At 42.0% G+C, this 22,348-nt stretch overlaps 1 protein-coding gene across 1 annotated transcript; it reads right to left on the bottom strand.

The window, feature by feature from the left end:
• Positions 1 to 881: 881 nt before the first annotated feature.
• LOC139662752 (3-oxo-5-alpha-steroid 4-dehydrogenase 2-like) lies at positions 882 to 21,837 on the bottom strand. The gene is made up of 5 exons (XM_071541457.1): positions 21,551 to 21,837; positions 20,705 to 20,868; positions 7,405 to 7,506; positions 1,608 to 1,758; positions 882 to 948 (listed from the first exon to the last, which is right to left on the bottom strand). Exons 1-5 carry the CDS (start codon positions 21,826 to 21,828, stop codon positions 882 to 884), a joined length of 762 nt encoding a protein of 253 aa, XP_071397558.1. The 5' UTR covers positions 21,829 to 21,837.
• Positions 21,838 to 22,348: the final 511 nt, after the last annotated feature.

Here is a 22,348-nt window from a genome sequence, read left to right as displayed (position 1 = left end):
TGGAAATAGCGGAAGTTATATTGCTCGGGTGGTGGTGTGTTTAGGGTCCTTGGAAAGCTGGGAATACCAAGCATGTTATAGTAGACTGACGAGAAAATTATCCCGGCGCTTTTGATCGCAACTTGCTCTTCAATTTACTAAGTTTATATTTGTACGACATTATTGTTAAAATACTTCGTAATCAGACATAGTTTGGACAACATACAATTGGTTTACGGATTCTGAAAGCTCAAGACCCCATGTTTTCAAAACAGTATAACACTCATGTCATCAATAAAAAGAATTCAACTTCCACCGCGACTTTTCCTCACTACGCCATTGGGGGGGCGGTACCGGGACCTTCGGGTAGAACTGGTTAATGGTCCCACATCGTGTAAAACAGGATTCCTCTTGCCTCTTTGATTATGAATTAGTTGGATGTGCTATCTAAACAACACTTAACATTCCACCATATGCTGAATTCGCCTGTGTTACTAACAGGATTTGTAAACAGTAAACGTTTACAAATATTAACGGTAGGTAACGTATAGCCCACCTTGTGGTATTTAACTAATTAATTTTAACTAACATTAGTGGAATTATTTAACCAATAACTGTAGCAGTGCTTCAGTGCATTTTACTGAATTGAATTGAACTGAACACATGCATCGTGGGTCTGTACAGGATCTGTGCTTGTTGGTACATGACACCACACAAACAGCTTTTAATGGACCTCAATACATAAAATAAAACACTGGAATGTGCAGAATATGGGACCTTTAATGTTTCATAATGTTTGGTGTGATTGTACATCTACATACACTACAACATTCACTTCTTGAGTATGTCATCAGTTTACTGCTGCTGCTTGGCTGCCGATACCAGTGGACAGCCCTCCATCCTCACAGTATAAAAGGAATAAGAGCTTTCCTGGACCGGGGATAACCCTCAAAGTTGAGTTGATAGTCCCTGAAAATGAGAAAAAGTCCACATGAACATTTATAACTGAAGTTTCAAGTTTAATTATTTGTGTATAAGAGAAAACGTAATAAGTAAGAAAGAAAAGTAAGAAAAAGTAATAGAAATGGTGCAGGTGAAATTATAAAAAAAAAGGCACACAAAACATCAAACCTCAAAACAAAGACACAAACAAAACATGAAGATTATGAGGACACATCTGCATTGGATTACAGAAACTAAACGACAACAAAACTGGAATGAAAATGGAAAATGGTATATCAACAAAATATATAAGAAAAGATAACATGAAACTGTAATGATTCCAATAGGGAATCTGAGTCATTGCATGCACAAATAGCATACAGTAAAGAAAAATAGAATATTAATAAAAACAGATCAGTAGGGGAAATTAAACATGACACAACCAACAATTAAAACACTTTAACAACTAATAAAAAATAGATGAATATAAAGTATAAAATAAATTAATCTCAGCATGTGTGCAGGATATGCAAAATAATAAAAGTATAAGAGAAATGTGGATTTGGAACATAAGATTAAATACCTCTGATGCAGAAAATAAAATTCACTCCAAAATCATTACTATTGTCTAATTGATCACTCAGCCTAGGTAGAGGAGAGCAATTAATCAAGGTAGACTCGGCTACCTGTGGTGGTGGTAAGCCCTCGGCCCAATGGAGCAGATCGTGTAGAAGGCAAAAGAGAATGTGGGTAAAGACCATGTAGCTACAGCATAACCACACCACTCCAGGATCTCCCCGAAGAAGTTTGCACCTGACACAAACTCAAACATTCCTCCTGTGAAAAATACAAATGTCAAATGAAACAAATTAAAAAAGTTGAAGCTGCACTTCAGCTGAGGAAAATTCAACTGAGTTTAATGTACCTTTTGGTGTTTTTAGAGACACCTTGTGTGCTAAGTGTTTCCAGAGGCATACAATTTACAATTTCCCATTTGGCAGATGCCTTTATCCAAAGCGACGTACACATAAGATTTTAATACAACACAAGCAAGGATCTAGTCTAGATCTAGAGAGAACAAGAGTAAGTGCAATAAAACTAAGTACTGGTCCGATGGGACATAGGTGCCAAGAGGCAGTGCATAGGGTTAGAGAGCAGAGAAGCCGATAAAGATTTTATTTTATTTATTTATTTTTTTTTTGTATATCAGAGTCCATCAGGTGAGAAGGTGTTCACTAAAGAGCTGGGTCTTTAGCCTTTTCTTAAAGATTGGGAAGGACTCTGTGGACCGAATGGAGTTTGGTAGCTTGTTCCACCACCAAGGAACCACAGAAGAAGAGTCTGGATAGAGACTTAGGGCCTTGTTGTGGTGGCAGCACCAGGCTCCGCTCCTTGGCAGAGCGTAGTGGGCGGAGGGAGCGTAGACCTGAATGAGGGAGTTCAGGTCGGTCGGAGCCGTTTCGGTCGCCGCTTTGTAGGCGAGCATCAAGGACTTGAACTTGATGCAGGCGGCGACTGGGAGCCAGTGGAGGGAGATGAACAGCGGAGTGACATGCTCTTTTGGGCCGGGTGAAGACTGGATGCTCCGCCGCATTCTGGATCATCTGCAGAGGTTTGAGTGTACATGCCGGGAGCCCTGCCAGTAAGGAGTTGCAGTAGTCAAGGCTGATATTACAAGAGCCTGTACCAGGAGTTGTGCTGCATGTTCAGACAGGTAGGGTCTGATCTTCCTGATGTTGTACAGGGCAAATCCACATGACCGAGCAACAGAAGCCACATGCTCCTTGAAGGTTAGTTGGTCATCAGGCATGACACCCAAGTTTCTGGCAGACTTTGTGGGAATGAGCTGAGCTGATTCGAGCTGGATACTGATCTGTTGTTGTACAGAGGGACTGGCTGGGATGACAAGGAGCTCAGTCTTTGACAGGTTAAGCTGAAGGTGGCATTCCTTCATCCATGCCGAGATATCGGCGAGGCAGGCCGATATCCGTGCAGAGACTGTGGGGTCGTCTGGCGGGAACGATAGGAAGAGCTGGGTGTCGTCAGCATATGAATGGTATGAGAAGCTATGTGAGCGGATGACTGCACCAAGTGAGGTGGTGTATATTGAAAAGAGAAGGGGTCCAAACACTGATCCTTGAGGTTCCCCTGTGGACAAGCAGTACGATTTAGACACTTCCCCTCTCCAAGACCCTCTGAAGGATCTCCCTGAGCAGTTGGACTCAAACCAGTGGAGAGCAGATCCTGAGAAGCCGAGCTCAGCGAGTGTGGAGAGGAGGATTTGGTGGTTAACCGGGTCAAAGGCGGCCGATAGGTCGAGCTACATTAGAACAGAGGACTGACCGGCAGCTCTAGCTGATCGCAGTGTTTCCACTACAGACGAGAGTGCAGTCTGGTAGAGTGTCGGCATTTGAAGCCAGACTGGTTAGGATCATACAGGTTGTTCTCAGAAAGGAATTCAGAGGCTTGATTAAAGACTGTGTGCTCAAGTATCTTGGAAAGGAAGGTGAGGAGTGAAACCAGCCTGTAACTTTCAACCTGAGATGGGTTGAGTGTAGGTTTTTTTAGCAGCGGGGTAACCCGGGCTTGCTTAAAAGCAGTGGGGAACACACCCGTTGTAAGTGAGGAGTTGATGATGTGTGTGACTGCAGGGATAAGTGTGGGCGAAATGGCCTGCAGGAGGTTGGAGGGTATGGGGTCCAACGGACAGGTTGTGGGACGAGAGTCAAGCAGAAGTTTGGAGACTTGCTCCTCGGTGAGATGGAAAATGACAGGAGTGAGGCCCTGTTAGCTGGCGGTGGCAGACTGAGCTGGTCAGGCTCAGAGAACTGATTACTGATGGTAGAAACCTTATCAGTAAAGAAGGCGGCGAAGATGTCAGCATGTGTAGAATTAGACTCCTACTTGTCCATCATCTCCAATCTGGCCTCATCCTATGGTGATACAATATGTCATGACTATCACACGTCCTTTTAAGCTGTGAATCTGTGTCCACTTCTTCTAAACACTTTCCACCATTTCCACACAAAACGGATGCATGCACATTAGGTTCACATGTGCTGTATTAGCTTAGCAGTAGGTAGTTTGGAGAAACAATGTGTTTAATGGAATGAACTTACTCTACTGCAAACTACAATTATCTCACAACTTTTGATAATTGTTGTGAGCAAGGCATTAGAGTAAATACATTTTTATTTACGAATTTATCAACTGAACACTTGCATTAGTCACCTCATTTTACCTTTGGCTAGGGTTAGGGTTAGTCTTCCTTCGCTTTGCCTTACCTTCTCAGCAATTGCAATTAACTATTGATGACAACCAGACTTGGAATTTCATCATTTTAGGGGCCAGGCCATTTGGCCTTTGTGTCACAAATTTTTTTAGGACACAAAGGCCACATGCCAGGGCACAAAGGCCATTGAGTGAAATAAGAGGATTTGGAGCCTATTAATAGGAGATATGAATGTTATACTGTTTTGAAAACATTGGGTCTTCAGCTTTCAGAATCCGTAAACCAATTGTATGTTGTCCAAACTATGTCTTATTACGAAGTATTTTAACAATAAAGTCATACAAATACAAACTTCTTAAATATAAGAGCAAGTTGTGCTCAAAAGATCCAGGATAATTTTCTCGTCAGTCTACAATAACATGCTTGGTATCGCTGGAAACTAGAAATTCCAAGCTTTCCAACGACCCTAAACGCGCCACGATTGGAATGATACAATATCCGCCATTTCCGGGGAAACGTAGCAGTCAAACTTCACATTTTACAGTCACACTGACAAAAATCTATGTTCTTGCCAAAATATTTTTAACCAAGGCTTATGTTATTTTCGCCAAAAACGGCAGATTTTAGTTACTCACGTTTCTACCGTAAGTTTGAGACTGTTTCTGACTCATTTCACCAGCCATTTCAATCCAGATAGACTGGAGCTCTATGGTGGTCTCTATCGTCGCCATCTGGTGGCTGTATCGAAGTAAGTTACTAATGTATTAAGTATTAACATTAAGTGGTATTAAAAACAGAGAGGTTTGATTAAGTTAAGCACTAAATAAGTCAGCTATCTATCTATCTATCGATAACTAGCTAGCTTGCTTACCTGCATATAGTCCTTCTCAGTTGCGCTCCCGTTTTCTTGATATTCCAAAATGAATTTAATGTAGGGTTACGGTTAGGGTTACTTTGATGCGATGTGATGCTGGTGCGCGCATGCGCACATCCAATCCAAGCTACGAGGACCGCTGCAGTTCTAAGAGACCACTGACGCTTTTAAAGCAACCTCGAGATTTTGACAGTAGCAGGGCACAAATGCCATGGTGGCCGTAGGGGCGTACGGGCATGGCTGTCATTGCCGCCGTGAAATTCCTACCCTGATGACAACTAGATGTGACAAATAAGATTTGTAGACTCAACTAACGCTATTGTCTGTACTCATTATGTGTATGTATGTTTCAATCTAACCTGCCAACGTGGAATTAACTTTATTTAAAGAACATAGTATTATACTGTCTAGACTGTGTCTAACAAACCAGCAGTTAACACAATTACTGTATTTAGTTCAAATCTCAAATATCAACATTTACCTTGGTAGATCTCTTTAAAATGGTGTTTCTGACCAACCTGTAGAATTTCAAGTGGATTGATTACTTTGTCATGATTTTGCAGTCAGTTTAAATTTTTGTGCAAATTAAAAAAAAAAAGATAGGTTCATAACTTGACAAATCCCTTACCTTTCCACAAACTAAGTAAAGGTTTACCCAAATTTTGTGTCATTCTGACCTGCAGTTCATAACAAGATTTTAAATGTTTTTCCAAAAATCCAAAATAGTGGAAAAAATGTATAGTTTATAATAGAGCTTAAAGTGGAAATGAAACAACAAAATAGACATCTGCATAGAGCTTTGTGTATTACTAAGATGTACCATGTATAAAAACAACATTGTAAAAGTAAGCTGTTGTTGGGAATCCCTTTTTAAAAATGCCTTGCGCTGTATTTGTAGCCTAGCGCACCGCTTTTCGTCAACGCTTATGTTGCAGGCTAGAATTTCTATGCACATTGTAAATACCAGTATGAAAGAAATAACAGACCACAAGAATAGAAGTAATTATTATATTTCATTATTATGCATTATTTTGGTATTTTATTTAACTCTGATCTGTAGAGAAAAGTGCACTGTTACTTTAAGAGACGAGGAAAGTGATATTGTGTAATCGCCTCACTACGCGAGAGTGCAGTCTCTGGGAAGTTTTTCTGTTGTATACTTGCCTTGAACGTCTATGTCCGGTTGCTTCATGAAAGAAAGACAAAAAAAACAATAGCACCAGGGAGAATGAAGATGCCAAAAGAGAAAACAAAGTCTTGTCAAGTTTGTTTCAAGAGTGCAACACTTACGTCACAAGGATGGTTGTTAACTAGGAAGCCTGAGTACAGTACTGGAGTACAGACTACAGTGTTGGTACTAAGGATTTTGAAAGTTCTGATGAATCAAAAGACCCACAAACTAAGTCAGAAACCTAATAGCGTATGCTGTGGGCCTGTTAGAACAATTACAGTGATCAGACCAGTTGTACGGAGGAGGAGACTGAGGCGACAGGATGCCTGAACTTGAAAGTTGGGGCATTGGAAATAATAGGTGGTGCCAGTACAGGGCTTGTAGCCTGATGCCAACCTATGTTGAAAGTATGTGCTGCCAAGAGGTCAGTTTGGATTATCTGATACGGGATCGCTGTATCACAACCAACCCAACCTTTCAAATGTTGAGAGAGAGAGAGAGAGAGAGAGAGAGATTGTCTCTGGGGGACGTCCTGCTGAGACACTGGATGCTCAATAAACAACAGGTGAGCTTAGAAGAGCACCTACATTCAGCCGCCACAGGAAGGTGCTTAGAGCATACCAAGACACCAAACCACACAAAACCAATTCTCCACATAACGTCTGTGCTCTACTACTGTCTCATCAACTTGCCGCACCACAAAGCATATCACGTCGCTGCTAACCTAACTGTAGCAGCCTAATGTCATGTTATCAAAGTCATGTTATCAAATGCTTCATCTCCACTTTAAGGGTCCTATTGGCAAAGTGGTTAACGATGAACAGATACACATATGTGCCAAATGCCATGTTAATCTGTCAAATAGGGGGACAGGTATGAGGGTTTGACTTACTGTAGCGGCCCATATGGGCACACCTGTTCCACTCTTTGGAGCTAAACAGCGAGGGGCCTAACATTAAGAAAAAGTTACAAATCTGAGCCTAGTTATTGGGCAAAATACAGCAGAAATAATAATACTTTTAATAATAGGTTTCCATGCTTCACAGTGGAAACCTAATAGTGATAAAGTACCAGTAAATAGCAATAGGGGTTCTACCTCTTCAGGGCTTGATCAACTATTCCTAAACTGAAGTGTGTGTGTTAGGGTTAGCGTGGATCATTTTATCCTTCTTGCTGACACATCAGCATCTATTAGTCTTGTTGTACCGTGGGGAATCCTGTAGACGATCTCTCCAGGTCTTCTCAAACTGCGAAGGATGTGGTCGCTGTGGATGTTGATGGCCATACCAACGACGAACAGAAGTAAACCTGAACAAATAAACAGGGATAATTATACAGTTTTCCTTAAAATTAACGGTTCTGATTTATAAACTGGTGAGGGCCTGCTCTGTCCTACACAGGTAAAGTACAGAAACAGAAATTGGTGTAAAATGCAGTAATTCATTATATTGCCTGTATGACAAAAATAATTTACCTTGTAAATAAATCGTTTGACTTTAGTCCCAAAACCTACTCATAGAATTTGTTCAAGTCTTGTGTAGTTGCTGAAAACAAAATAAACAAATCACCTATGAACCTTGTGTATAGTTGTGTTTGGGAAAAATATGATTTTTTCTGACTCAATATGGATTTATTCTCTAGTTTGCCCATAAAGGTGTTGGCAAGCTGTGGGGCCATTTTGCTGCCCATAGCACTTTTCTGTAGTTAAAATTGGCCCTTAAATAGAAAGTAATTATCCTCTAAGACCAGAGATGTTAAATCCTTAATGCATTATGTGCTTGTTCTACTTCCAGTAGATCTTTGTTCCACAAAAACGGCTCCCAAAGCTCCTTGGTGGGGGAAACTAGTATGTAAGCTTTACACATCTTCAATCAGGAGAGTCTAGGATGAATGCTCGAATGAGAAAGTTTATTCATGACATGAAACAAGATGTAAACTTTGGCATAAGCTCCATGGAGGAACTCCTCCCATTCGTAAAGTTAGGAGTACATCCGGGATAGATGTAGGAATTAGGATGTCTCCCTTGGGAGTTCCTCTGGAGCCTGGACATTGGTGGTGATGGGGTGGTGGAGGGACGAAGGTAAGCACAGCGACTGGAATGACAGCAGCATACGGCATAGATCTGAGAGAAGGGCAGTAGCATAGTAGGTATATATACTCCTGTCACTTAGACGATTGGCTCTTTGAAAAAGAGAGGGAAGTAACGGCTAACTCTGATTGGTTCTCTGGAAAAAGAGGGAAAGTGTTCACCAACTCTGATTGGGTAAAGAGAAAGCATGAATGAATGAATGATAAGTAGTCTTCCTGATTAAAATTGCGTAATACATCACTAGTGTTACAAGCAAGTCTGTGTCACAGATCCAGTATGTCTGAGTTTGTTGATGTCGTCACTGGAGTCCCTTGTGTAGGACTGTAAATCTATGAACGGGGATACAGTATATCCTCTGTTGAAGATCCAATACATAAAACTATCGGCCGTCCTTTAGGATTAGTTAGAAAACTCTCCACAGTATTGCCAGATCTAATGTGAAGAGGAAGACTGTTCCAAAGCCTAGGAGCGACAACCACAAAAACACAAATCACCCTTCATCGCCAGTCTGGACCGAGGAATCATGAGCAGGGTTAGACCGACCAGGTAGGTGGGGGGACAAAAGTTCAGAAGTTCCTGAGCATTCAATGCTTTGTATGTAATCAACAGGACTTTGAAATAAATCCTGAATTTAATAGATAACCAGTGGAGGGAGGCCAATATGGGTGTAATACGATCCCTCCGACTGGATGGTCCACCTTTGTTGGTAGCATGAATAATAATAGAGGTGTCATTACCTAACTTGACAAGCACCTCCCGTTCTGCTGTAGACATGTTGTAGACACAATATTCCCTTTTCTTTAATAATAATCATATCCACATCTTTTTCAACTGATCGACAATACGTGTCTAATGATGCGTTTCTTCCTTTGAGAGGTTAGAACCTTGATTTAGGCCAAAAAGGATGGTGCCATGCCATTGTTCCGACAGCCCATTATTCCGAAACCCCAATAGTCCGAAAACTCCATGCCTGGCTCCATCCACAACCGTGGCTTCTGACAGCCTTGACCGTAAGCTTGCTCTAACCCTGACCTCAGTGACCCCATGCTTCAACCCAACCACCTCCGGGATAACAGGCTGTTGGACAAATGGGCTTTCGGGCCAATGGGTGGACATTTTTCGGGACTATTGGGGTTTCAGAATAATGGGCCGTCAGAACAATGGGCAGTCTTCAAAAGGACATGCCTTTTGAATTTCTGTTGCTCCCGAATTTCCCCACGGGGATTAATAAAGTGATATCTTATTTTATTGAGCTACTGATGGTTCTGATTCTTGGATAGCTCATGTAGCTTTAGCACTGGTGATTACACTAACATTCAGATTTCTTCAAAACTCTGGGTTTAAGAGATCTGAAAAACTTCTGAAAATCTATGTGAGTTTGATAGTTGTCACAGTTGTAGGCACAAATCCTAAACCTTTGCTTATATTTATACCTTATATTTCTACACCTTTGACTGACCTGTTAGATAGATTGATGACCGAGTCTGCCTTCGGGTCAGACTCGTCCTAATAAAAAGGCGGTTTGACTGAACTGGCGTCAGAGTCGAGTGAGGAGTTGGAACTCCAGTAATGCTCTTGACTTGATTTCTGGTGTGCTGGCTTTGTACCTGTGTCCATGGACCGTCTGTATCCAGACCTCCTGTTTGTAGTCTTCTTCGTCCCTTTTGAACTTTCTTTTCTTGTCTGACTGCTTGTCTTCCTCTGCCTTGTGTTTGTATTCATCAAAAAATTCTTTATCTGCTGTGGTGGAAGTTAGAGCATCCATGATGCGTTCCAGTTGTTCAGTTCCCTCCTGAATAATTAAGGCCATGAGATCAAAACAATATTTTTTCAATATTTCACACTACAAAAATTATCATTGTTCTTGCCTAATGTAGATGCACACTGAATTCTCAACCCACGAGGAATCATTTTATTTCTCAAATAATCACTCAATGTGACGCCATGTAGAAATTGTTTAATTTCTTGTGCTTATAAGCCTTCAATGATTTGACAAGGGCTTCTGTGGTCAGGCATAGGCAGCGCTAGGGTATTACCCATGGGAAATTCCCAGGATTTTCATAGGACAAAATTAGGCAAACCACCTGAACAGCTAGACTGTCACTATGGAATAAGACATATACATATTGCCATGAAATACAAAATATGAAATATAAAATTTGACTCAATGAGCCTTATTCGACTGTAAGCATTAAGTTCAAAATTACAATCAAATTTCCTATTAGGCCGACATTACAATTATCACTGGTATGGCCAAATTGAGATAGCGTACTAGAATAATTCCATTCATTATTCATACATAAGTAATGCTCAACTCAGACATCTATCCTGAGGTCAATTTGCCTTTACCAGTCAGAGATATTTGTAGTAGGATGACTGTAAAGTGTGTTATGAGTGTGCGCCTAACGCCGGGTTCAGACCGCAAGCGTAAGCGCCGCGAAGCGCCCCGAAGCGTCAATTCACGCGCGAGCAGGAGCCTGGCTGTTCACACCAGACGCGCATTTCTCCGCGCCGGTCACCAAGCGATTCTGCTCTACAGGAGGAGAAAACCCCGTGGAAACAGGCTGTAGCTGCTGACATTGTGTTCCAACAGCCACCAAAGCTTCATCTGTTCACTGCTGTCCTTGTAGAAACACTGCTGACAGCTCACTGTACTTTTCCACATCAGGGATGAACTTTATATTTTCCATCTTCTTAATTTCTCCCTTTCTTCACAACCTCCCTCATATCAAAGCTGTCACGTTTATTTGTTTGTTTTCTCAGCAAGAGTCGTGACTTATGATCAGGCAATAATTAGGAAAGCCTAGGGGACCTAGATATCTCTCTCTCCCCCTCTCTCTATCTCTGTCTCTTTACATAATGACATATAGGTCTAAATAAATTAAGCAGCCTATAAATAAACAAACCTAAACATGTATCCTTGTTTGCTTTTGTGGTAACTCAATAACAGTCGCAATTTTCAAAAGACAAGTGATAATTCAAAACCAGATAGATCATCATCCTACAATGTGTTGCATTTAAAACTTGCATCAGTGCAGATGGATTCATCAACAACAACAGTGAAGACCCTGGTAAGTTGATCATTTAATATATTTGTGATTCTGTGGTGATATAATGGAGATATGACCATCTATAGTGTTTTCTATGGTGTTTTCCTGTGAAATGCGCGCCGCAGCTCGCGGAGAAAATAGACCAGACGCCGAAACTGGCGCTCCAGATCGCGAGCCGGCCGCGGAGCTCCGCGCCGAGGCGCGGCGCGGTGCGGCGCGCCCGGTCTGAACGGTCAAATCGGTTAACATGGGCGCCGAAAGGAAACTGGCGGCGCTTCGCGGCGCTTACACTTGCGGTCTGAACCCGGCGTAAGTTGTGGCTGTTACTGTGAAATAAAGCCTCTCAAACTCAGACTTTTTATAGCCTCTTTTATTTTACCAACACATTAAGCTATAATTCACAGTGAATGGAAAATTAAAATAATTACAGAGTAATAAGTGCTTAAGATTTTGACACGCTACGCTACGGTTCTCCAATGTTTTATTTTCCAATTCTTGAGTTTAACTATTAACACCTGGTCTGGTCATGGCCTGGGCATGCTGAGTGAAGGCATGTATTTCTTTATCATAACCTTTTCAACTTCAACAATTAGACTAGAGTATGATGAGTATTTAGCAGTAGGCTTAAAAAAACACATATTATTGTAGGCTAGTCTATATGCATGCCGCTATTAAAATACAGCGAGCAAAAATCAAATTGACTACATTTCATTGTGTATCTAACTAGAACTTTCTAGAACTAGAACCCATGCATGTATGAATTTTGGAAAACATGTTTATTGCTGATATTAAGTTCAGGTGTTAGTGGGCTGGAGTAGGCAACGTGTGCTGCTTCAATCCTCTCTCTCCCCCTCCCGCTCCGCTTCTGTCTCTCTCTCTTGCTCGCTCTCTCCCTTTCTGCTACCGGACTGCGCGCTCTTCGTCTTTCCCTGATATATAATTACAAAGAAGAAATAACAAAAAACAAATCAGCTCAAGAAAAACCCCGGAGAGCTAAAGAATGCCCAATAACACATTCAGTTGTTTAGGCCTATACCAATTTATAGTCAAAACAGTATAATAAACATCGAACAAAAAGTTCGGAACTTTGTGTTTGGTAGATTATTTCTCTGTTGTAACAATGCTTCTTGGCAATACATTTTATACCGTTGGAAAGCCTGTTTATTTCCCTTTTAAATGGTACCTCATTTGTAAGGAACATGCATTTGTGGGATGAGCAGCACAGCTGAGTATGTGGGTTGCGCTCATGAAAAATTTGCCAAATCTTCTCTGCCAATGCCAAACAGCTTATTCTGCTGTTGCTATTGACTCTTGTTTTGAGCTTCCGGTACCCCCAGGTACTGACAATCAGGTACCTGATTGGCACCTGCACTGGAACCTGAACATGTGGAGGAACGTTATGTTCAGCGATGAGTCCAGATTCTGCCTACGGAAGTTGGATCGTAGGGTCAAAGTGTGGAGAAGACGGGGAGAATGCTATGCTGATTGCTGCACCGATAGAGTAACACCTTTTGGTGGAGGCAGTGTGATGGTGTGGGGCGGCATCTCCATCACTGGAAAAACGAGGCTCGTCATCATTGGAGGCGATCTCAATGCAGAGAGATATCGAGATGAGATTCTGCAACCAGTAGCAATCCTATATCTCCACAGTCTGGGACCGAACTCCATCCTCCAAGATGACAACGCTCGCCCCCACAGAGCGGGGTTTATCAGAGACTACCTCCAGAATTTGGGAGTAGAGAGAATGGAATGGCCTGCCAACAGTCCTGACCTCAACCCAACTGAACACTTATGGGATCAGCTTGGGCATGCTGTTCGTGCTAGAGTGACCGACACAACCACGTCGGCTGACTTGCGACAAATCCTGGTTGAGGAGTGGAATGCCATCCCACAGCAGTGTGTGACCAGGCTGGTGACCAGCATGAGGAGGAGGTGCCAGGCTGTTGTGGCTGTGTATGGTTCTTCCACACGCTACTGAGGCTCCTGACTGTTTGTTAAATGAATAAATTGTAAAATTGCCAATATGTCTTGTTTCTTCCTTGTTACTGATAGACTTAAATCATCCAATCCACCAAACAACACCAAAGAAGAGTCAATAGCAACAGCAGAATAAGCTGTTTGGCATTGGCAGAGAAGATTTGTCAAATTTTACATGAGCGCAACCCACATACTCAGCTGTGCTGCTCATCCCACAAATGCATGTTCCTTACAAATGAGGCACCATTTAAAAGGAAAATAAACAGGCTTTCCAACGGTATAAAATGTATTGCCAAGAAGCATTGTTACAACAGAGAAATAATCTACCAAACACAAAGTTCCGAACTTTTTGTGCAATGTTTAGAAACACATCCATCTGCTATAGATCAGACACAGCAGTGATTTAAAAACACAAACATAAAATAGCCTAATGTCTTCCTACCATGTGTTGTTGGCACTGAACACATGGCTTTCGACTGCATGTACCGTCCATTCAGTGCATTTTATTGACAATTTCAACTTTTTCTGGGACCGCAGACACCTTTTTAAGTCAGATGGACTTTGCCTTAACAAGTCAGGAGTAAAATTGTTCACCTCTAACCTATTTTACTTCCTGCGTCACCCATCTGTTCCCTCTGCCAAGGACAAGAGACAAGAGGAATCAAAACAGGAGGAAGAGATAACACAGTGCAGCAGAAACCGTGAAGGAGAGCCGCCTCGGCCCCCGCCTGACAAGATCTTTAATCATGAGAGACATCAGAGCAGAGAGGAAGAGTCTCTACCCCCCTCACCCGCAACCGCCTGTGAGGATTCACCTCCTTCACCCCCCCAGGCCCCATCCAGGTCACCCTCCTCTCCAGTCACCCTTTCTCCCTCCTCCCCCGTCTTGGAGTTCACTGATCAGATGAAAGAGCTGGTCACTGCTGGGACCAAACTTACCCCCCGCCCTACTCCCATTTTCTCTCCCCTAAACCCCCCTCGGCGTCCACCTCCACTACTGCCTTCAAGTCCTCAGCCAGTTCTGACACAATCGTCACAGTTACGGCGCCCACCTCCTCCCCCCCCCCTCCACGACGGCATCGGAGTCATCGTCTATCTCCCCAGCCTGATAAAAGCACAGCACGTCCAGTTGTTTGTGTACAAAATGCAACAAGCTCTAACTGATATCTGCTGGGTCCAGGCTGCAAGGATAATGGCACTCGTGATTCTTCCCAGGCTAAGCCGGGGCCCTGTGTGCCAATAGCTTCCTCAATTTCTGTCTTGATAGGTAATAGAAAAAGAATGGTGAATCTGCTAAGAAACAGGAAGCACTCAACCGATTCTGCAAACTTAGCAAATTTAGCATCCATTCCTTGTCAGCCACAGCCTGTCCCAAAAGATTGGGCAGATAATGCTTTTAACACAATAAATCTAGCTTTATTAAACGTCAGGTCTTTGGCAGGAAAAACATTTGTAATCAATGATTTTATCATCAAGCACAATCTTGATTTTATGTTTTTAACTGAAACTTGGTTAGACCAAGATAACAGTGCAGCTGTTCTTATCGAGTCAACCCCTCCCAACTTCAGTTTTATGAGTGAAGCTAGAGTGCATAAGAAAGGAGGTGGAGTTGCCATTTTGTTTAATGATTCCCTCCAATGCAAGCAGATATCTTATGGAAATTTTGCTTCTTTTGAATATGTGGCTCTTCAGTTGAATTCCTCTTCTCAAGCTATGTTCCTAAATATCTACAGGCCACCTAAATACTGTGCAACCTTTTTTGATGACTTTACAGAATTGCTGTCTATAATCTGTATTGACTTTGACTGTGTAGTTATTGTTGGTGATTTTAACATCCATGTTGACAACCCCCAGGACAAAGGGACTAAAGAACTGTGTTGTGTTCTTGATAACTATGGACTGACTCAGCATGTGACGGAGCCCACACACAACAAGGGCCACACCTTGGACTTAATTATCTCCAAGGGTCTGAACATTTCTAAGGTTGTGGTGACTGATGTTGCTCTCTCTGATCATTTCTGTGTTTTCTTTGAGAGTACTATCTCCGTGCACACAAATGTTCAGAGGCAATCGCAAAACGGTATATCACTGAAAACACCAGTGATTTATTTATTCAGGCTTTCTCTTCCACACCCGCCCTCTCTTGGGTCTCAGTCAATGAGCTTGTAGATAATTTCAATTCTAAAATTACAAATGTTATTGATGCCATTGCACCCACTAAGGTGAAGGTTGTCTCTGGTAAGAAAAGATCTCCATGGAGAAATACCACGCTGGTAAGAATAGAAAAAAGAGAGTGTCGAAAGGCTGAACGCAGGTGGCGAAAAACAAATCTCCAGGTTCATTATGACATCTATAAAGAGAGACTTCGCATTTATAATTTGGAACTGAGAAATGCAAGGCGGTCCTTTTTCTCTGACATCATCACCCAAAACAATAATAACGCACGCGCCTTGTTTGCTACTGTTGACAGGCTAACAAACCCTCCTGTGTCAGTAGTCTCTGAACTTCTATCCACCAGGGCCTGCAATGAATTTGCCTCCTTCTTCACTGACAAATTTCAGAAAATTAGACAAGCAGTCAGTGCCTCCATATCAGGTACAGGATATGTGTTGTCCCTGTGTCCACTTAAAATCAATTCAAATACCATGACACAATTTTATCCGATCAACCATAAAAACCTGGAGGACATTATACAACATCTGAAATCCTCCTCCTGCTGCCTTGATATTCTGCCAACAGACTTTTTCAAAAATGTTTCAAATTGTATGGCCTCAGACCTTCTACAAATTGTAAACATGTCTCTTCTCTCAGGTGTCTTTCCACAGGCCCTGAAAACTGCAGTCATCAAGCCACTCTTAAAAAACCACAGCACTGAGACTGCCCTTGTTAAGGTCTTCAATGACATCCACTTAAACACAGACAGTGGCAGAATTTCAGTCTTAGTATTACTGGATCTCAGTGCTGCATTCGACACGGTCGACCACAACATATTACTGGACCGACTGGAAAACTGGGTGGGACTTTCCGGCACAGTACTAAATTGGTTTGAATCCTATTTAAAGGACAGGGACTACTTTGTGTCTATAAGTAATTACACATCTGAGCGGACAAAAATTACATGCAGAGTTCCCCAAGGCTCCATTCTGGGGCCTCTTCTATTCAACATCTACATGCTTCCACTGGCTCAGATTATGGAAAACAACAAAATATGTTACCATAATTATGCAGACGACACACAAATTTACATAACCATATCACCAGGGGACTATAATCCCATACAAACGCTGAGTAAGTGCATTGAACAAATCAATGACTGGATGTGTCAGAATTTTCTTCAATTAAACAAAGATAAAACTGAAGTAATTGTTTTTGGAGCCAAGGAAGAACGATTAAAAGTCAGTGCACAGCTTCAATCGGTAATGTTAAAAACCACAAACCAAGCCAGAAATCTTGGAGTAGTCATGGACTCAGACTTGAATTTCAACAGCCACATTAAGACAATTACTAAGTCAGCCTACTATCACCTTAAGAATATATCAAGGATTAAAGGACTTATGTCTCAGCAGGATTTGGAAAAACGTATCCATGCATTTATCTTCAGTAGACTGGACTACTGTAACGGTGTCTTTACAGGTCTCCCTAAAAAATCGATCAGACAGCTGTAGCTGATTCAGAACGCTGCTGCTCGAATCCTCACTAAGACCAAGAAAGTGGATCACATCACTCCAGTTCTGAGGTCTTTACACTGGCTTCCTGTCTATCAAAGAATTGATTTCAAAATACTACTGTTGGTTTATAAAGCACTGAATGGTTTAGGGCCAAAATACATTTCTGATCTTCTGCTACGTTATGAACCATCCAGACCTCTCAGGTCGTCTGGGACAGGTCTGCTTTCTGTCCCCAGAGTCAAAACTAAACATGGAGAAGCAGCGTTCCATTTTTATGCTCCACATATCTGGAACAAACTCCCAGAAAACTGCAGGTCTGCTGCAACTCTCAGTTCTTTTAAATCAAGGCTGAAGACTTTTCTGTTTGCCGCTGCCTTTTATGACATCAAATAACTATTCAACTCTCACACTGCACTGTAACCTTTATTCTTCTATTTTACACCTGTCCTATTCTATTTTAGCCTATTTTCTTTTGGGTTTTTATTCTCTTATCTCTTTAATTAACTTTATTTTTCTTGGTCTTTTATTTGAATTTTATCCTTTTCATTTTGTCTCGATGCTTTTAATGTTTTATGTAAAGCACTTTGAATTGCCTTGTTGCTGAAATGTGCTATATAAATAAACTTGCCTTGCCTTGCCTTGCCTTAATGGAGCAGCATCCGACGTGGGGCCTTTCATCATATGCATCAACAACCTGCTCAGGTTTAATCCTCTTAGTTATGTCCCTCTCCATGTAAAGAAGTGAGAGAGAAGAAAGTCTCTCCTGGCCCATTGTTGTTCTCATCCAGTTCCGGACCCGGTGCATTGCTGAGAAGGATCTTTCACATGTTGCTGTCCCCACTGGCAGTGAGAGGGCCAATTTGAGCACTTTGGTGAAGTTTGGGTAAAATCCTGTCAAGGCAGCGGCTTTGAGATTTCCCAGAGTTTCCCATTAGTTGAATTCATCCTCACCAAGACCATTTCAGCGTGGGCAAGGTCAGCATTGATGGACAGAGTTGAAGAATACTGCTGAACCAGTCCTGCAGCACCATCAGCATCACACTTTAAGACAGCATCTACACTCAGTGCAATCTGCATTGCTTCCTTTGAGAAACGTTTGTCACATGCTCCGACAAGTGTATCAATTATGGGGTAGAAGAGTCGTTTAGCCCATCTGTTTTTGGGGCTCTTGGAATTGGAGGCTTGATACTCTCTCTGTCCCAGCAAGCTCTCCACAAGTGTGGAAGTGAACGTGGCTGGCCTCCGTACAGGGCGCTTGTGTCTGGGCTACTCTTCTATGACAGAAATGTCACAGGATGCACAGAAAGTGAGTATCTCCTGCCATGTATCTTCCCACTTATTTCTCATATCTCAAGCCCCTGAATGCTGGCCTGTAGAACACTGGAAGCTTGAGCAAGAGTGGTGTCTGTTTTCTGGAGGGCCTGGGATACGACATGGTAGAACACAATCAAATGCACACAGAATTCTAGTCTTGCCACACTGTGAAGCAGACCTGAGGCCTTGGTGAATCTGCAATATGGGGGAACAGAAAACTGTGGTCATGATGGGCTTCACAGGATTTCTCACAGCTGACACGTTATGCCATCTACAGGCCCATCGTGTGTCACTCAAGGCAGACAGGTCCACTTTCACTCCCAGCTGTTTCTGCATCTGTAGGAAGGCATGGTTGAGTCCCAGGTTGGCCAATGAAGGTGTAGAGACTTTCCATGACAGAAAAAACCAGAGGCTACCCAGTTGACTTCGCAAGCTTCAATTAATACTAGATTGAGCTTATGTGCCATGCAGTGGATATAGATGGCTGCAGGGTGATCTTGCTGCATCCTTTGCTGAACCCTGTTAACTTTCCCAGCCATGACAGCAGCCCCGTCATAATACTGCAACCACCGGAAGGTTGGATATGCCATGTTCATTCAGGAACTGTTTAATGTTATCGTATATTGCTTCTGCATCAGCCCTTTCAGAGCAGTCAACAAATCCAAGGAAATGTTCTTGTATTTCCATATTGTGACTGTAGCATACGCACATTGTCATTTGCTCTGACTTGAAACGTCAAGCTTCGTCAACCATAACAGTAAAAAAAAACATTCCCCTCGATCTCTTTAATGATCTCGCACCATATCGGAAGGTATTTGTATGAGGTCATTCTGGGTATCGTGGCTAGTTAGATTGCATGGTTTCTGAAGCATCATACAAAACGACGCATCTCTCTTGGCAAGGAAGCCACACATTTCCAAAAAGTTCCCACGGTTGCTTGAGCCTTCACTCTCAGCGTGCCCTCTAAAAAGCAATGACTTGCTTCCCCAAAAACAGGACAATTTCAGCTATTGAGGTGGCATATTCCCGATTCTCTTTCACAGCTTTCTAGTGAGCTGTGCTTATTTGAGCAGCAACAGAGCCATTTAGTTTGGACTTTTGATAGAACTGCTACACAGAAAAGATTCTGTGTTTTAAAAATTTTTTCTTAACATTTCTCCAGTCCCTAACCCCACTGACAGTAATAGCTGGATCCCTAACACTGTACATGAATTGTCTGCACAGGAAGCAGAATACGGCATCTACCTGCTTACTATACTCAAGCCATGAAAAAAGCAAGGTTGTGCAGGGCCGCTATCCTTAGTCCCCAAGTCAGACAGGCAGCAGGTGCTAGCAACATTGTCCGCTTGACTGCTTACAATTTCCTGCTTGGGAATGGGGCCAACCTCGGAGGGCTGCTCCTCGTTTGCAGATTGCGATTCTGCTTTGAAAATAAATACATAAATAAATGTACAATAAGTAAACAAAGGAAAACCCCAAGGGATGCTTTTCAGGTGCAGAGATTCGGGAGCACCCTAATAATCGGGGACCACGTAACAGTAAATATATCTGTTTTCAGCTGTAGTCTGGCTGTAATATTCTCCATGGTATAAACACTTAATCTTTTCTCTCTCCACTTTTTTGTACTTGTACATTTCCTTTGCTATCAATAATAATGTCCTTAGTAGATATACAGTGTTTTTATCGCCCAGATTCTCTGGAAATATACCTAATATAAAATATGAGGGATCTAGAGGCAGATAAATGTCAAGAATAGATTGATCTCCTTCTGTATATTTTGCCAATATTCTACTATTTTAGGGCAATCCCAAAATAAATGATTATGGTTCCCCACTAAGCCCCACTAAAAACACTTTTTCTTAAAATCCATTCAAATATGATACAGAGGTATGCTATAAGATCTTTAATTTCATCAATTTAACTTATATATTATGCCATTAGCTGGGATTGTTTAAATTAAAATCAAGTTAAAATTCTCTCTAAAAATGGCTTTAAAAAAGCATTTTGCAAAATGCTTTTTTGCTTGCATGCCCCTGGACTTCCCTAGAAAGGGGGTGGAGGGTTTGTGTGTCTTGTGCTTTTCCTGGCATTTGTCCAGAATCATTCTGTTCTACAGTTGGTTGTTGATCAGTTAGATCTAGTTGGGTTCCTTCTCTGTACAGTCCTTCAAGACATGTTGTGATGAAGGGCTGTATAAATAAACAAACTTGAACTTACCTATGTCTAATTTACATTTCCCCAATCACTATGCAATGCATGCCACATGTAATTCAATTTTTTAACATTTACAAATTTTTGTTTTTAAAATACAAAGTCTGCAGTGTTAAACTAAACTGATTGGCAGGAAGCAGAGCACATTTCACCAAATTTCATGAGACCAGGCTGAAAACTTGGACCGCCTCACCCACCAGCAGCCAGACGAACGTCAGCCAGCCACGTGTCTTCAAACTGGGCACAGTGGAGCAGGTAGTGTCCCTGGAGGAAACCGCTGAGCGAGCAGAAGATGGCTGCGAACACTGCCATCTCGCGAGGGAAGGGCCGTCCTCGGGTCAGCAAGGCGTAGATGAAAGTCCTGAGAGAGCAAGTGTGAAGCAATTAAGAGACATTTGTCACTTTTCTGAACATCATTTCAAACTAGTAAATTCAATTTCTAAAAATTCAGATTTAAATGCTAACATTCAATTTCACTGATCACAAAAAAATCCAGAAGACATAATTCGGTAACACTTTACAATAAGGTACACAAAATCGCGCGTAGTTACTGTTAGTTAACGAATAGTTAACAGGGAGTTCCTGAATAACTCTGAAGCAAGTACTATGACAAGTTACTTAAGAAGAGACTATTAGATATCATGTTAATGAACCAGTATCTAATGATTAGTTCCTGGATATCTGTGAACCCACATAATGACCACTTACTTAATGTATCGTTCCTTATTAGCTCTGAATAAGGTACTAAATGCATGTGAACAATAACAAATCATTACTTCCTTATTACCCCAATATTAGTTACTATTTTTGTGTCCCTTCAAGTAAAGTAGTGCATCATACTGAGTTGTTACTAAGAATGCATCATTACTTTTTGATTATATTACCTTTAGTTACTGTTTTTGTGTCCCCTCAAGTAAAGTAGTGTAACCCTAACCCTGACCACTCACCCTCTTTGGGATTAATAAGTATTTAAACTCTAATTTTCAGAAACTTTCCTTGCTCTACCCATTGAGCTACATAGGGAACTGAACCCCACAGATGACCTTTGGAAGTAGTGCAGGCAGAAGGTCCAGAGCAGCAGCTTCTTGCCCAGACTCGTCCGGGACTCGGTGGTCAGAACAAGGATCACAGGCAGCAGAAAAGCCGGCAGCTCCTGCAGGAACCAGGCCGCTTTAGCCGGACAGGTGGGTCTCAGTCGCTCTCCTGTGTTCACGTAACGCCCATATCGGCCGCAGATTCTGGTCTGCCGCAGGAAAAAAGCCAGACCACCAACTATGAAGCTCCAGGTCAGATACTGGACGAGGTTCTCCCTGCAGTCCATCTCTTCCCTCTCCACTTCTCTCTTCTAACTTCCACAGCGATCTGTCTTCCCAAGCTGTTAAGACAGTGGTGACATAGTCTTTGTTTATTTAGAGAGATAGAGAGAGATATTTCATGGCCAGCAGAGGGAGATCCACAGCAAAAATGAGCCCCTGAACTATCTAAATTTTTTATGGTTATGAAGACGTCATAGGCTGACTAGTTACTATGAGATGGTTTGAATCAAAATGAACTGAACTAAAACCAAACTTACCAACTTTAGTAAGCTAAATCTCTACAAGGAGAAGAAGATATTTACCCACTAAAAGAATTTTTTTGAAAAGGGCACCATTTTAAGTCCAGTTATTTGATTATTTGTTAGCAAAACAGGTAGCTTCAACTGTCAAAATGATGGTACTAGCTTGTGTTGCCATGGAGACCAAGCTCAGCCTAGAGTGTAGGCAGATAGAATACCCTGCTAAGTGGAGAAGTGAAACAGCCAAAAAGAAACACGACAAGACAAGGTATGGTGGCAAATCCTG

Source organism: Centroberyx affinis, unplaced genomic scaffold (genome assembly GCF_046629955.1).
Source record: "Centroberyx affinis isolate AG114_WGS23_722 - 3 ecotype Tasmania unplaced genomic scaffold, CSIRO-AGI_Caff_v1 ptg003882l_1, whole genome shotgun sequence".
In the NCBI taxonomy this organism is placed as follows: Eukaryota; Metazoa; Chordata; class Actinopteri; order Beryciformes; family Berycidae; genus Centroberyx; species Centroberyx affinis.
This window is presented reverse-complemented; position numbering and strand designations above follow the sequence as displayed.